The 17,235-nt window shown below is 42.9% G+C and overlaps 1 protein-coding gene across 1 annotated transcript in view; it reads left to right on the top strand.

Moving 5' to 3' along the window:
* Positions 1–17,235, top strand: part of ak9 (adenylate kinase 9) — a 341,329-nt gene that overhangs the window by 227,692 nt on the left and 96,402 nt on the right. The window contains exons 25-26 of the mRNA XM_080193447.1: positions 4,285–4,427; positions 9,512–9,724. Coding sequence (XP_080049573.1) covers positions 4,285–4,427; positions 9,512–9,724 — 356 coding nt within the window. The remainder of the gene's footprint in view (positions 1–4,284; positions 4,428–9,511; positions 9,725–17,235) is intronic.

Here is a 17,235-nt window from a genome sequence, read left to right as displayed (position 1 = left end):
CTTGGTGGGTAAGATTAAGGAGAACCCCAAGGCGTTCTACAAATATGTGAAGAGTAAAAGGATGAGAGGTGAAGGAATAGGACCTATAAAAGGTGAAGGGGGGAAAGTCTGTGCAGAACCAGAAGAAATGGCAGAAGTGCTTAATGAATACTTTGCCTCGGTATTCATGGTGGAAAATGATCTGGGAGGTTGTACTGCAGGTTTGCAGCGGACTGAAAAGATCGAGTATGTGGACAGTAAGAAAGAGGATGTGTTGGAACTTTTAAATTGCATCAAGATAGATAAGTCGCCGGGACCGGATGGGATCTACCCAAGGTTACTGTGGGAGGTGAGGGAAGAGATCGCAGAGCCTCTGGCAATGATCTTTGCGTCGTCACTGGAGACGGGAGAGGGTCCAGAGGATTGGAGGATTGTGGATGTGGTTGCTATTTTCAAGAAAGGGAACAGGGATAGCCCAGGAAATTACCGACCGGTGAGTGGTTGGTAAGTTGATGGAGAGGATAGTGAGGGACAGGATTTATGAACATTTAGAGAAGTTTAGTACAATCAAAAGTAGTCAGCACGGCTTTGTCAAGGGCAGGTCGTACCTTACGAGCCTGGTTGAGTTCTTTGAAAATGTGACTGAACACATTGACAAAGGAAGAGTGGTGGTTGTGGTTTATATGGACTTCAGCAAGGCATTCGATAAGGTCTCCCATGCAAGACTTCTTGAGAAAGTGAGGGGGCATGGGATCCAAGGGGCTGTTGCCTTGTGGATCCAGAACTGGCTTGCCTCCAGAAGGCAGAGAGTGATTGTGGATGGGTCTTTTTCTGCATGGAGGTCGGTCACCAGTGGAGTGCCCCAGGGATCTGTTCTAGGATCCTTGCTGTTTGTCATTTTCATAAATGACCTGGATGAGGAAGTGGAGGGATGGGTTAGTAAGTTTACCGATGACACAAAGGTTGGTGGTGTTGTGGATAGTCTGGAGGGATGTCAGAAGTTGCAGCAAGACTGCAACTTCCATTGCAATTGGATGCAAGACTGGGCGGAGAAGTGGCAGATGGACTTCAATGTGGATAAATGTGTAGTGATCCATTTTGGCAGGTCCAATTTGATGAAGGAGTATAATATCAAGGGAAAGATTCTTAGCAGTGTAGAGGATCAGAAGGACCTTGGGGTCTGGGTCCATAGGACTCTTAAATCGGACTCACAGGAGGAGGATATGATCAAGAAAGTGTGTGGTGTACCAGCCTTCATTAATCGAGGGATTGAGTTTAGGAATCGGGAGATAATGCTGCAACTTTATAAGACCCTTGTCAGACCCCACTTGGAGTACTGTGCGCAGTTCTGGTCGCCTCACTACAAGAAGGATGTGGAAGCTATTGAGAGGGTGCAGAGGAGATTTACAAGGATGTTGCCTGAATTGGGTGGCATGCCTTATGATGATAGGTTGAAGGAGCTAGGTCTTTTCTCCCTGGAGAGACGAAGGATGAGAGGCGACTTGATAGAGGTTTATAAGATGTTGAGAGGTATAGATAGGGTGGATTCTCAGAGGCTGTTTCCCAGGGCTAAAATGGTCACTACAAGAGGACACAGGTTTAAGGTGCTGGGGTGTAGGTACAGAGGAGATGTCGGGGTAAGTTTTTCACTCAGAGGGTGGTGGATAAATGGAATCAGCTGCCGTTGGTGGTGGTGGAGGCAAAATCTTTGGGGTCTTTTAAGAGACTTCTGGATGAATACATGAGATTTAATGGGATTGAGGGTTATAGATAGGCCTGGTAGGTAGGGATATGATTGGTGCAATTTGTGGGCCAAAGGGCCTGTTTGTGCTGTAGTGTTCTATGTTCTGTATACCCCTAGATCTCTTTGTTCTGTAACTCTCCCCAGTGCCCTACCATTAACTGCATAAGTTCTGCCCTAGTTCAATCATTCAAAATCCATCACCTCGCATTTGTCTAAGTTAAACTCCATCTGCCAGTCCTGCCCACTGGCCCAATTGATCAAGATTCCATTGCAATTGGAGATAACTTCCTTCACGGTCCACTATGCTACCAATCTTTGTGTCATCTGTAAACTTACTAACCATGCGTCCTATATTCTCATCCAAATCATTAATATAAATTTCAAATAACAGTGGACCCAGCACTGACCCCTGAGGCACACCGCTGGTCACAGGTCTCCAGTTTGAAAAGCAATTCTCTACAACCACCCTCTGGCTTCTGTCAAGGTCAATTTTGTATCCATTTAGATACCTCACCCTGAATCCCGTGAGATTTAACTTTATGCAACAACCTGCCGTGCGGTACCTTGTCAAAGGCCTTGCTAAAGTCCATGTAGCAACATCAACTGCACTGCCCTCATCTACCTTCTTGGTTACCCCTTCAAAAACTCAATCAAATTTGTGAGACATGATTTTCCACTCACAAAGCCATGCTGACTGTCCTGAATCAGTCCTTGCATCTCTAAATGTCTGTAGATCCTGTCTCTCAAAATAACTTCCAACAATTTATCTACCAAAGATGTGAGGCTCACTGGCCTGTAGTTCCCAGGCTTTTCCCTGCTGTCCTTTTTAAGCAAAGGCACAACTTTTGCCGCTCTCCAATCTTCAGGCACCTCACCCATGACTATCAACGATTTAAAAATCTGCAATTTCCTTCCTAGCCTCCCAGTCCTGGGATACACTTCATCAGGTCCCACGAATTTATCTACCTTGATGCAGTTTAAGACTCCCCAGCACCTCCTTCTGATATAGATTGGCAGGGATGGGGCACAGGGAGTTTGGGGGGGATGATGGCTGGAGGACAGTTTTTGTAAATTGAATTTTTATTCAATTCCACTCACAGTGATGAACAGGGTCAAGCCTTCCACCCAGCCCATCTCTGCACTCAGATGGGGAAGCCAGGCCAGACTTCCAATGCAGATCCCTGGAACAAAAAATACCCCTATGGTTGGCTGTTTATAAAGGCCTGGGTCATGCCTTTGTGCACCCAACACAGGAGAAAAATCTGGGCCATTGTTTGAATAAGATAACAGCACAGCCATGTGTGATTGATCGCATAAATTTCTTATCTGCTTATTTATACAATTTTGTAATTATCTAAATATTCAAGACTCCTCCATTATTCAACATCAATTTCTATAACTTTTAATCTTAACTCATTCTTATCTGAGTATCATGAAATACTACAGTACAGAAGCAGGCCACTGAAGGGGTCTCAGCCAACCCTTGAAGCTGTCTAATTAATCTAATTCCCTTCATTGTTTCTTATAGCCTTTTTTTTATCTCTGAACTAGATTTCCTTATCAATCGTTCTATTCTAGTAAATCTCATAGAATCATAAAGAAGTGCAAAAGGAGGCCATACGCGGGTTGATGGGTTTTTGATAAGAGAGGGGATTAAGGGTTATGGGGAGAAAGCGGGAAAGTGGAACTGAGCAGCGACAGATCAGCCATGATCTTATTGAATGGCGGGGCAGGCTCGAGGGGCTAGATGGCCTGCTCCTGCTCCTATTTCTTATGTTCTTATGTTCTTATGTTGACCCATTAAGTCTGCACCGATAACGATCCCACCGAGGTCCCATCCCTGTAACCCCACATATTTACCCCACTAATCCCCTATGTACCCCAAGGGCAATTTAGCATGGCCAATACACTTAATCTGCACATCTTTGCCTATGTCAGCTCATGCCCCTCAGCCCATCTCCTCCAAGGCCATGACATTCTTCCTAATATGATGTGGAATTGCTGATGTTAGACTGGGGTAGGCACAGTAAGTATTCTCACAACACCAGGTTAAAGTCCAACAGGTTTATTTGGTAGAACAAGCTTTCGGAAGGCTGCCCCTTCATCAGGTGAGTACCGATTCTTCCTAATAGAATTGAACATATTACCCCAGCTATGATCTAACAACTGGTTTATAAAGTTTACTTATTTAACATCCTTATACCAAAGCCTGGGGGACACCACTGTACACTGTTCTCCAGTATGCAAAACATCTTGTTCACTGCTAGCCTCTTATCCATGCTTCAATACCCCTTTAATCTCTTGGGCTTCTATTTTTTTTAACAAATTTATTCTGTGAAACTTCAGTCAAAAGCCTTTAGAGTTCTTTAGCATTTTTCAGAAAAGATCTGCAGAAACCAAATTATTATTCACATTCAGTTGTACTGTTACTCATGGAATATTATCACATTCACAACTATGGGACTTTTTTGAGAAAGGCCAACAACTATTGAACATGAAATGTAGATATTTTATGCAAAAATTTTTAACTTTAAATTTATGTGGTGTATAACGCCTGGCAGATCCCTTCAAGTACCATGGCTGGGAATTATCTGGAGCAGACCTCGATGAGGAAGATGAAGATGCTGAAGCAATGGCAGAAGAAGCAGATGAGGAAGCAGCTGAAGAAGAAGAGGAGGAGGAAGAGGAAGAGGAGGAAGACAAAGTAAGTACATTCTAAAACTGAACATTTATTTTAATACCACATTTTTCAATATGTAACTTGATACATAAAACTTATATTTGGGGACTTAATAAAGTGCACATTGAGTTACATGAGTAGGCCATTAGTTAACCACTTGATTAGCAGCAAAAATTAATCCATCAGATAGAACATTTGTATGAAAAATTATGATGGCTGCAGCAGATTATTTTCAAGTAAAGTTTTCATTGCTTCATAGGCCAACAAAGCAAAATCCCTAGGTTATCCCCTGAGAGGCCGAATTAAATATATGGGCCAGAATTCTCCAGTCATTCACATCAGTGGTATTCTCTGGTCCCACCAGCAGCACACTGCCATCCGCGGGTTTCACAGCAGTGCAATACATAGAAAATAGGAGCAGGAGGCCATTCAGCTCTTCAAGCCTGCTCTGCCGTTCATTGTGATAATGGCTGATCATTTAACTCAATAGCTTCATCCCACCTTATATCCTTTGATCCCCTCGAAACATGTGGGGTAACATCAATGGGAAATCCCATTGACAGCAGTGAGACCAGAGAATCACACCACCAGCAAACAGCACACCTCCTTCTAATGCCAGGAAACAAGCAACTGGAAGGCCAGAGAATCTCCCCCATATTCTTTGTTAATTTTTGTTTTGTTGAGATATTGTCAGTGAGAAGCAAAAGGATCTTTCATTAAGTATGTTCCATGCTGAGATAGACATTTTTAGTTAGCAAGTGAAACAACAGTGATGAGGATAAGACGGGAAAATGGAGTTGAGGATTGTCATATCAGATCAGCCATGATCTCATTGAATAATCTGTTGAGCAGACTTGATGGGCTGAATGGCCTACATTTGCTCCTACATCTTATGGTCTTATGGTTTTTCACTGCACCTAAATAAATACAGCACCCAACTGCCTGATATTATCATAACATTCAATCGACTTTTTGATAGACATGTATTAGTACAAAAATATTTTTTGCATACAAATTATTTACATTCATTGCATTTTGGGTATTACAAAATAGTTCTATTTATTCTGGCAATTATAGGTACATAACCTATGTCCACAGCTTTATCTTTACCATGGATTTAGGGGGAAACATTCCAGCATAATGTCAAATATAAAAGCAAATTACTCCGGATGCTAAAATCTGAAACAAAAATAGAAATTGCTGGAAAATCTCAGCAGGTCTGACAGCATCTGTGTAGAAAGATGCTGTCAGACCTGCTGAGATTTTCCAGCATTTCCACGGGGATGTCGTGAATTTGCAATCATTGATGTTGACCATTGTGTGAGGTTGTTAAACTCTTATGACGCTGCTAGGAGGTCCTCAGGCCGAGAGTCTGGGAGTCGACCTTCTAAATCATCTTCTGAGGGTAGTCTTTAAGTGCCTCCAAGCTCCCTACAGAATCATGGCGTCTTCCTGGACCCCGTACCACCAATGCCCCCAGTGCCATATCCATTAGTCTGGACTCCTCTATCCACACTGGTATTCATCGAATCATAGAATCTACAGTGCAGAAGGAAGCCATTCGGCCTATCGAGTCTGCACCAACAACAGTCCCACCTAGGTCTTGTCCTATCCCCATAACCCCACATATTTGCCCTCCAAATGCCCCTGACACTAAGGACAATTTATCATGACCAATCAACTTAACCTACACATATTTGAACTGTGGGAGGAGCAATCTCCACACAGACAGCCACTGTGAGATAGCAGTGTCATCTGCTATGTCACCATCCCGCCCAGTTCAGTTGGCAAGAATTTCCATTGCGGCAACCTATTTCTACGGCTTCCCTTTAAGAAAGAGCAAGCTAACTTTACAATATATTCTGCCTCTTGGTGTGTGCAGGGCTTGCTGACAGTGTTGAGAAGAAGAGAGCAGCACTGCAGGTGCAGGAACTTAAGCTTCAAATAATAATAAGGGAGCTGAATGAAATTTGTGTCTTACACGCTTCAATTTAAATGAGGGTAGATTCTGCACCTAAAAATCAGGCTTAATTAATTTTGTGTTCACAATATGTAAGTCAGAACTGTAAAATCAACAAGGTAATTATTGAGCAGTCAGCTGACACGGTGGCACAGTGGTTAGCACTGCTGCCTCATGCACCAGTCAGCCGGGTTCAATTCCCAGCTTGGGTTACTGTCTTTGCAGAGTCTGCACATTCTTCCTGTGACTGCATGGGTTTCCTCCGGGTGCTCCAGTTTCCACCCACAGTCTGAAATACTCGCTGGTTAGGTCCACTTGGAGAGGCAAGGATTGAGCAGGTTTTGTCAGCATGGCTTCATCAGAGGGAGGTTATGCCCAACAAATTTGATTGAATTTTTTTGAGGAGGTGACCAGGTATGCAGATGAGGGTGGCACACGCGATGTAGTTTATATGGATTTCAGCAAAGTCTTTGACAAGATCCCACACAGGAGACTTATAATGTATGTGGAATACAGGGTAACTTGATGAAGTGGATTCAAAATTGGCTCAGTTGTAGGAGACAGAGGGTGATGACAGAAGGTTGCTTCAGTGACTGGAAACCAGTGTCCAATGGCATACCACCGGGATCTGTGTTGTGTCCCCTATTATTCATCATTTATACAAATGCCATTGATGACTATGTGGGTAAGGGTAGCAGAAATTCCTGCTCATTGTTGAAGGTGAGAAATTTTAGGGGGGATTCACTGGCCTTTTTCACCCTAATGGGAATCCCGACCACCCGCTGAATTGGGCATCGGACCTAAACCAGGATTCCGGCTGGGTGTGAATGCATTTGGGATTCACCTGGCCTGCCCCACCAGCCCCAATCAGGTTTCCACATTGTTAGAAATGGGTTAACCACTCAGTTAACCCATTTCTACTTTAGACCTAATTCGTATGTTGATTGTTCAATAGTACTCACTGGGATATATAAAGGGGTTTCTGATGGCACTGGGGGGTTGGGTGTGAGTATGTGGAGTGATAAAAAAGAATAAAGTGAGTTTGTGAAGAAGCTGGACTTGCATCATCTTTTATTAACTGAACTGCAACTAAGATGGTTAATGTGCTTTAATGTGCTTAACACACATTGCGGCCTCATAGCATCAGGGATCCATGTTTGATTCCAGCTTTGGGTGACTGTCTGTGTGGAGCTTGCACATTCTCCCCATGTCTGCGTAGATTTCCTCTGGGTGCTCCAGTTTCCTCTGACACTCCAAAGAAGTACAGATCAAGTTGATTGGCCATGCTAAATTGTCCCTTAGTGTCCCAAGATGTTTCAGTGAAGGTGACTAGTGGGGTAAATGCAGGACGTTAAGGGAATGGGACAGGGTGGGCCTGGGTAGGATGTTTTATTGGAGAGTGGTTCAGACTTGATGGGCCAAATGCCTTCTTTTGCACTATAGGGATTCTATGAATACTATACCACCCTCTCCCCTTCTTTTGAGCTTGACATTGGGATTTAGAAATCCTTCGAAATATCTTACAAATAGTTTCAAATTGATAGCCTTTCAGGAATGTTGCCTGACCTGATGAGCACTTCTAGTATTTTCTGTTTCTGTTTCAGACTTCCAGCATCCATAGCACTTTGTTTTTGTTTTGGATATGTGATTGCTGAATTATTGCACATTGGTGTGGCTTAGAATGTGTCTCAAAATAGAATAAGCCTGCTCAGGTATAGAGCTGAGACATAAAACATAACCAAAGCTGGACATCACTGCAGGTGTTCCTCACAATACTGTCCTAAGCACAACCATTTTCAAATGTTTCATTAATGACCATCATGAGGTTAGAACGGGAAGTGTTAACAATTGCAGTTAAGCATTCTGTAGTCACAAGCAGCATAATTTTTTTCAAATTCATTTATGGGATGTGTATTGCTGAGCAAGGCAACATTTGTTGTTCATCTTTAATTGTCCTTGAGATTATGGTGATGTTCTTGAGCTGCTGCAATCCATGTGGAAGAGTCAAAGAGCTTGACAGCACAACGAGGAACTTTGGCCCATTGTGCCTATGCTGGCATCAAGTGCCTATCTATTCTAATCCAGTTTTCCAGCTCTTGATCCATACCCTTGTATGCTGTGGTGTTTTGAGTGCTTATCTAAATGCTTCTTAAATGTTTTGAGGGTTCCTGCCTGTACCATCCTTTCAGACAGTGCGTTCCAGATTCCCACCACTCTCTGGGTGAAAAGGTTTTTCCTCAAATCCCCGCCCCTGATCTTAAATCTATGCACCCTGGTTACTGACCCCTCTATTAAGGGGTCAGTAACCTATCTATCCTACCTATGTCCCTCATAATTTGTACACCTTGATCAGCAGGCATCTCAGCTGTAAAGAAAACAGGCTCAGCCTAACTAGCCTCTCTTCATAGTTGAACCACCCCAGCCCAGGCATCTCTTCTCTAAGGAAAATAACCTCAACCTAACTAGCCTCCCTTCATAGTTCTCCAGCCAGGCAACGTCCTGGTGAATCCCCTCTGCGTCCTTTCTAAAGCAATTATATCAAAGTAAAAGCAGGTGGGCCTGCATTTTGATAACTAATTTTAAAAAGGGAGTTTAAGCCTGTAAGAGAAATATTGCTTGAATTGGAACTCATTGTGATATGTTAGCAGTTTGGAATTGTATTTTGTTTTGTTTAAGTATTGTTTAATTGTTAAATGTTAAACTAATTCAATTGCCATAGTTAAACTGTGTAGTTAAATAAAATTTGTTTTGATAAAAGCTCTCTAGGTTTCAGCTGGATTGTGCCTGGAGTGAAACATCATATCCTCATATTAGTACCAAAATAGCAAATTGTTGGAATCCAGACTGACTTCATAATATACCTAAGGGTTTCTGATCTGGTATTCTATCAATAGTAATGTGCCATCACTGACTGTTCTACAGTATGTTTATATTTTTGGTTCAAAATGTCATTAATAGAGTTGTTTCTTATCACACTTGCTAATTGTTCTGCTGAGTTTGGGGGAGAAAATGAAACAAATTACTGTCAAAAATTAAGGAAAATTTCAATTTATTGTGATATTTTGATAAACTATAAATGATAAAGTAGTTGTTATTAGGCTATTCTGTAATGTGGTGCAACATAAACATAATTTAAATTTTCTTCCAGAGTGAAGATTTTGCTCAGCAAAGGAACAGACAATTGGGTGAAAGTAAACATTACTGCCCTGTGGCCTTAGAAGAAAAATTTGTTCTTTATCCAGGTGATCAAGACTGTGCAGCTAAATATCGAGAAAAGTTTTATTATTTTTCTAATCCAGATGCAAGAGATAAATTTTTGAAAAGTCCAGAAGAGTACATAAAAGTAAATGAACCCCTAGAGGTAATGATTTTTGAATATTAATCATCTTCTGCAGTAAAATTGTATTAATTAATCTAAATATTTACTTTTCAATCACATTATTTTGTTCAATTAATATATTTTTAAAAAAGACTCTTATGAGCTATGGTTGGAATTTTCCAGTCCTGCCTGCCACAGGAATTGTAGCGGGCAGAAGCAGACCATGCAGAAGCCCTTTGACCTTGGGCAGGATTTTCCAGGCTTGGGGCAAGCACTGCCAGAAAATCCTGTCCTATATTTTTTAAGTCACAACTTAAGATCATAAATCCTACGGTGCAGAAGGAGGCCATTCAGCTCATTGAGTCAGCACTGACCACAATCCCACCCAAGTCCTATCCCCATAACCTCCTGCATTTACCGTAGCTGGTCCCCCTAACACTAAGGGGGAATTTAGCATGGCCAATCCACCTAACCCACACACCTTTGGACTGTGGGATGGGGCATTGAGTTTAAAAATTGGCAAGTCATGTTGCAGCTTCATAGAACCTTAGTTAGGGCCCACTTGGAATATAGTGTTCAATTCTAGTCACCACATCACCAGTTGGATGTGGAGGCTTTGGAGAGGATGTATAAGAGATTTACCAGGATGTTGCCTGGTATGGAGGGCAATAGCTATGAGGAGAGGTTGGAGAAATTTGGTTTGTTCTCACTGGAGGTTGAACATAGAACATAGAACATTACAGCGCAGAACAGGCCCTTCGGCCCACGATGTTGCGCCGACCAGTTAAAAAAACAATGACCCTCTAACCTAAACCAATCCCTTTTCGTCCATAAACCTATCCACAGATCTCTTAAACGCCCCTAAACTAGGCGCATTTACAACATTGGGGCAACATTGTTGAGGGGCAACCTGATAGAAGTCTACAACATTATGAGAAGCATGGACAGAGTAGATAGAAGCTTTTTCCCAGGGTGGAAGAGTCAATTACTAGGGGGCACAGGTTTAAGGTGCAAGGAGCAAGGTTCAAAGGAGATGTAAAAGGCAGATTTTTTACACAGTGAGTAGTGGGGGCCTGGCCTAGGGGGCCAGGGGAGATAGTGGAAGCGGATATGGTAATGACTTTTAAGGGGCGTCTTGACAAATACATGAATAGAATGGGAATAGAGGGATATGGTCCCTGGAAGGGTGGGGGTTTTAGTTAAGTTGGACAGTATGGTCGGTGCAAGCTTGAAGGGCCGAAGGGTCTGTTCCTGTGCTGTAATTTTCTTTGTTCTTTGTTCTTTTGTTGAAATCAGCGTACCCAGAGGAAACCCATGCAGATATGAGGAGAATGTGCAAACTCCACAGAGACAGTAGCCCACGCTGGGAATCAAACCCGGGTCCATAAGAACATAAGAACATAAGAAATAGGAGCAGGAGTAGGCCATCTAGCCCTTCGAGCCTGCCCCGCCATTCAATAAGATCATGGCTGATCTGTCGTGGCTCAGTTCCACTTTCCCGCCCTCTCCCCATAACCCTTAATCCCCTCTCTTATCAAGAACCCATCAACCCGCTTCTTAAAAATATTTAGCGAGGCAGCCTCCACCACTTCAACGGGCAGAGAATTCCAGAGATTCACCACCCTTTGAGTGAAGAAGTTCTTCCTCAACTCCGTTCTAAACCGCCTCCCCTTTATCTTGAGGCTGTGCCCCCTAGTCCTACTGTCTTTTTTGAGCGGGAAGAGTCTCTCCACCTCTATCCTATCCATCCCATTCATCATCTTATACGTCTCAATGAGATCTCCCCTCATTCTTCTAAACTCTAACGAGTACAAGCCTAGTTTATTCAGCCTCTCCTCATAGCTCAATCCCCTCAACTCCGGTATCAGCCTAGTAAACCTCCTCTGCACTCCCTCCAGGGCCAAAATATCCTTGCGCAGGTGCGGCGCCCAAAACTGCGCACAGTACTCCAGCTGCGGCCTCACCAATGCCCTATACAGCTGCAGCAAGACCTCCCTACTTTTATATTCAATCCCCCTCGCTATGAAGGCCAGCATCCCATTCGCCTTCCTGACCACCTGCTGCACCTGCAAGCTGGGTTTTTGCGACTCATGCACAAGGACCCCAAGGTCCCTCTGCACCGTCGCCTGCTGCAGTTTTTCGCCACGTAAGTAATAGTCCTTCCTACCATTCTTCCTACCAAAGTGGATCACCTCACACTTGCCAACATTAAATTCCATTTGCCATTTCCTGGCCCATTCGCCCAGCCTATCTAGATCCTTCTGCAGACTCTCCACACCCTCCGCACAATTTGCCTTTCCCCCAATCTTGGTGTCATCAGCAAATTTCGACACCCTGCACTCGGTTCCCTCCTCCAGTGCTGTGAGGCATCAGTGCTAACACTGCGCTACCTTGCCACCTATATTGTCAAAATTATGTTGATTTTATTTGTATTTATTCTGCTCATGTGATTAATATCAACATAATATATGATATAAAAGGTGAGGATATTCTCAAACAAAAACTTCAATGTTCCTTAAGTGTCCTTTGAAAGTTTAAGGCATAGTGCTAGTTTCTAGAACGCTATGCGCTGTATTGATTTCCAACATGGTAGGCAAGAAACAGCCGTACACTTGGATGGAAATGCACTGCTTAAACTTTGGTAAAATGGATTACACTTATAGTATTAGCACACATTTATCTGCATTTTTCACCCTCCACATCTTGATTATGAACAAAAATAGTAGGAAGAGTACCATCCCATTCCACCTCCCCCCAAGCAGCCCACCCCCCACCCCCATCACCCCAACAGCATTATTTAAATGAATCATGTGGTACTTATTTCCTGATTTAGTAGGCTAAAGTTTTGCTTTGGGGATAGGGAACAGGAATTACGACTGTTGTGAATCTGCTAGTCGAGAAAAACTAGTCATTTGGATGGATTTTTGACTGGGGCGCCAGCATTTACAAAAATTCCCTGTGCAATTAAGGGCAGTAGGTGGGCTCTCAAAGATGGAAGACTAATCAGAGGCCTTCCAGTTTCAGAAGAGTAACTAACTTCAGCAAACAGTAAGTAATAGAAAGTGCACTTCTCTCAGCCAGGTATTAGAAATATAGTTAAAAAAGCAAAAAGACCAGTGAAGGGAGTATTGTGTGTTGGGAGCAATGGTTGGAGTTCCACTACAAGATGCCTTTGGTTGCAACTCTACTCAGGCCCCAGAGAAACCAGAAAATACCATTACATCTCTTTAATTGACCTTTAACAAAACTATTACTGAGCTTATTTGGCTGCCCATGTCATTGGTGGAGTGAGTGCAGTCCTGATCACACTGAATTTATTTCTTCAAAGTGGCTAACATTGTGAACTGGATTGGGAAATAGGCATACAGCAGTTATGATATTTTTGGTTCCTGTTCTGAATCACCTTCCCTATTGACAAAGAAAAGCAGGAAAATAGAACAAAGATCAGGAACAGGCCCTTCAGCCCACCAAGCCTGCACCGACATGCGGTTCCTATCCCTCTATTCGCCTCCCTTAATGTATCTATCAAGATACACCTTAAACGTTGCTAACATGCCTGGCAGTATGTTTCACGCACCACCACTCTTCCTGTGGAAAATGTTCCCCGCACATCTCCTCTAAGCTTATCCCTTCTCACATTAAGCCTATGCCCTCTTGTACTTGACTATCTACCCTATCGATGCCTCTCATAATTTTGCAGACCTCTATCAGGTCATCGTCAGTCTCCATCTTTCCAGTGAAAACAATCCAGGTTTATCTAACATCTCATCTTATCTAAAACCCTCCACACCAAGCAATATCCTGGTAAACCTTCTTTGCACAGTCTCCAAAGCATCTACATCCTTTTGGTGGTGTTGCGACCAGAGCTGCACGTAATATTCCAAATGCAGCCTAACTAAAGTTTTATACAGCTGTAACATAACTTGTCAACTTTCATACTTAATGCCCCGGCCAATGGAGGGCAAACATGCTGTATGCCTTCTTGACCACGTTATCCACCTGTGTTGTCACTTTCAGGGATCTGTGCCCTATGCACCCAGATCCCTCTGTATGTCAATGCTTCGCAGGGTTCTGCCATTTTCTGTATAATTTGCACCTGAATTTAATCTTCCAAAATACATCACCTCACATTTGTCCAGATTAAACTCCATCTACCATTTCTCTGACCAACTCTGCAATCTATCTATATCCTGCTGTATCCTTTGACAATCCTTGTCACTATCTGCAACTCCACCAATTTTTGTGTTATCCGCAAACTTACTAATCGGACCACCTACATTTTCCTCAAATCATTTATATATATTACAAACAGCAAAGGTTTGCCAGCACTGATCTCTATGGAACACCTCTAGTTACTGATTTCCATTCTGAAAAACACTTTCCAGCACTACTCTATGTCTTCTATGACCAAACTAGTTCTGTATCCATCTAGCCAGCACACCCCGGATCCCATGAGACTTTACCTTTTGTACCAGCCTGACATGAGGGACCCTGTCAATTGCCTTACTAAAGTCTTTGAAGACAACATCCATCGCCTTTACCTCATCAATCATTCTTGTCACCTCGTCAAAAAACTCAATCAATTAGTGAGAATTGACCTCCCCCGCACAAAACCATACTGCCTATTACTTACAAGTCCATTTATTTCCAAATGTGAATAAATCCTGTCTCTTAGCATCTTTTCCAACAGCTTCTCTACCACTGACATCAGGATCACCGGCCTGTAATTACCTGAATTACCTCTGCTTCCCTTCTTAAACAAAGGAGCAAAACTAATCAGTCTCCAGTCCCAGCTATATTGTCCCTTTCCTCCCACAGTATCCTGGAATAGGTACCATCTGGGCCTGGGGCCTTAATGCATTTTAAGACACCCAACACTGCCTCCTTCATTATATTGACGTCAGTGAGAGTATTAACATATCCTTCCCCAACCTCAACATCCCTCATTGATGAATACCAATGCAAAGTACCCATTAAGGATCTCACCCACTTCCTCTGGCTCCGTACGTAACCTCCTTCCTTTATGGGCCTACTCTTTCTCTAGCTATCCTTTTGCTCCTAATATAAATAATAATATAAAATGCCTTGGAATTCTCCTTAACTCTGTTGACCAAGGATATTTTATGGCCCCTTATACCCTCCGAATTCCCCATTTGAGTTCCTTCCTACTTTCTCTATATTCCTCAAGGGCTTCATCTGTTTTTAGTTGCATAGATCTTACATATGCTTCCTTTTTTTGATTAAGCTGACAATTTCCCCTGTCATCCAAGGTTCCCAAATCTTGCCATTCCTGTCCTTCATTTTAAAAGGCTCCCACATGTCAGATGTGGATTTACCCTTAAAGATTCGTTCCTCATCCGCATTCTCCAATGCTTGCCTAATTTGGTTATTAGTTGGCCTTTCCCCAGTTTAATACCTTCACCTGAGGACCACTTTTGTCTTTATCGATAAGTAACTGAAAACTTACAGAATTTTGGTCACTATTCCCAAAATGCTCTCCCATTGAAACTTCGATCACTTAGCTGGGTTCATTCCTCAATATCAGGTCCAGTATGGCTCCATCTCTCATAGGACTATCCACATACTGTTTCAAAAACCCCTCCTGGACACACCTCACAAATTGCTCCCCATCCAAATCCCCAGCACCAAAGGAGTACCAGTCAATTTGGGGGGAGTTAAATTCACCCAACAATCCTGTCATTTTCACATTTTTCCAGAATCTACATATCTGTTTCTCTATCTCCCATAGGCAGCTGGGAGGTCCGTATACGATCCCAGCGTTGTGATTGTACCCTTCCTGTTCCTGAGCTCTACCCATAATGCCTCGCTGCAAGATCCCTCCAAAGTGTTCTCTCTCAACACAGCTGTTATATGCTTCCTAACCAGTAATGCAATTCCCCCACCTCTTTTGCTTCCTCCTCTGTCTCATTTAAAACATCAATATCCCAGAATGTTAAACTGCCAATTCTGTCCTTCTTTCAACCATATCTGTGTGATAACAACAACATCAGGCTTTATCCATATAGTAGGCCCCATGGTGCAAAGTGCCTTAAATATATCCCAATCTCTATCATTAGCCTGGCACCTTTAACAGTGGGAAGAGATCTTCAATGTTCAACTCGTTGGTGACCACAGTCAGTGCCTCCTGTTGGTCTTTTTCCAGTGTGATGGCACTTCCTTTCTGTGCCAGTTCTGTGCACCATCTTTATTCCAAACAAGTCGCTGAGTTATAAATGAGGTAATATATGACAAGGATAACATGGACATGGTTCATGATTCCTTTCAGTAAACTCATGCAAAGCTGCAAAGCATGCACAAAATTACAATGATGATGCCATAGGAAATAGCATTAAATAAACAAATGGTCTTCTCAAATAGTAGTTTGCTGCATGGGCATGAGTAAGTATCCATATTTGTTATCACCTGCTACGCGCTACATCAGTTTCTGTTGTTAAAAACGAGCACTCATCATCACCTGAGCAGCAACAAAGACAGGAGGCACTAGAAAAAGAGGAAGAGGAAAGACAGCAACTATCACAGTCCCACTGATCTGAGCTCTCAGATCTGACCTAATTGAAAAACGCTTCAAGTAGATTTGCCTTCTCATTTTCCATTCACAAACAATACTACAACATATACCTTTCTTGTTAGAATTAACATCCAATTGCATTGCTTCACTTCAAACATATTGGTTTTGCCTTCACCACATCAAATCCAGATGAAAAACAAATTTATTAAATAAACTTTGTAAGTATTGGGAAAAAATGATTAATTGCCTCTGTGCAATTCTTGGTACCTGTCTTGCGTATTTATTTTTATGCCCTGCTATTTCAATGAAATGCTTCTGCAGTGGCTACTGCTGGGATAACAAGGTTGCAAAACTTCCAATAAGAAGATTTCAGTTGTTATTGGAGGATGACGAAAAACTGGCGAAAAACTGCAGCAGGCGACGGTGCAGAGGGACCTCGGGGTCCTTGTGCATGAGTCGCAAAAACCCAGCTTGCAGGTGCAGCAGGTGGTCAGGAAGGCGAATGGGATGCTGGCCTTCATAGCGAGGGGGATTGAATATAAAAGTAGGGAGGTCTTGCTGCAGCTGTATAGGGCATTGGTGAGGCCGCAGCTGGAGTACTGTGTGCAGTTTTGGGCGCCGCACCTGCGCAAGGATATTTTGGCCCTGGAGGGAGTGCAGAGGAGGTTTACTAGGCTGATACCGGAGTTGAGGGGATTGAGCTATGAGGAGAGGCTGAATAAACTAGGCTTGTACTCGTTAGAGTTTAGAAGAATGAGGGGAGATCTCATTGAGACGTATAAGATGATGAATGGGATGGATAGGATAGAGGTGGAGAGACTCTTCCCGCTCAAAAAAGACAGTAGGACTAGGGGGCACAGCCTCAAGATAAAGGGGAGGCGGTTTAGAACGGAGTTGAGGAGGAACTTCTTCACTCAAAGGGTGGTGAATCTCTGGAATTCTCTGCCCGTTGAAGTGGTGGAGGCTGCCTCGCTAAATATTTTTAAGAAGCGGGTTGATGGGTTTTTGATAAGAGAAGGGATTG

This window comes from Carcharhinus amblyrhynchos, chromosome 7 (genome assembly GCF_965287045.1).
Source record: "Carcharhinus amblyrhynchos chromosome 7, sCarAmb.v2.hapA, whole genome shotgun sequence".
Classification (NCBI taxonomy): domain Eukaryota; kingdom Metazoa; phylum Chordata; class Chondrichthyes; order Carcharhiniformes; family Carcharhinidae; genus Carcharhinus; species Carcharhinus amblyrhynchos.
The sequence above is the reverse complement of the archived record's forward strand: the minus strand, read 5'-3'. Positions and strand labels throughout refer to the sequence as shown.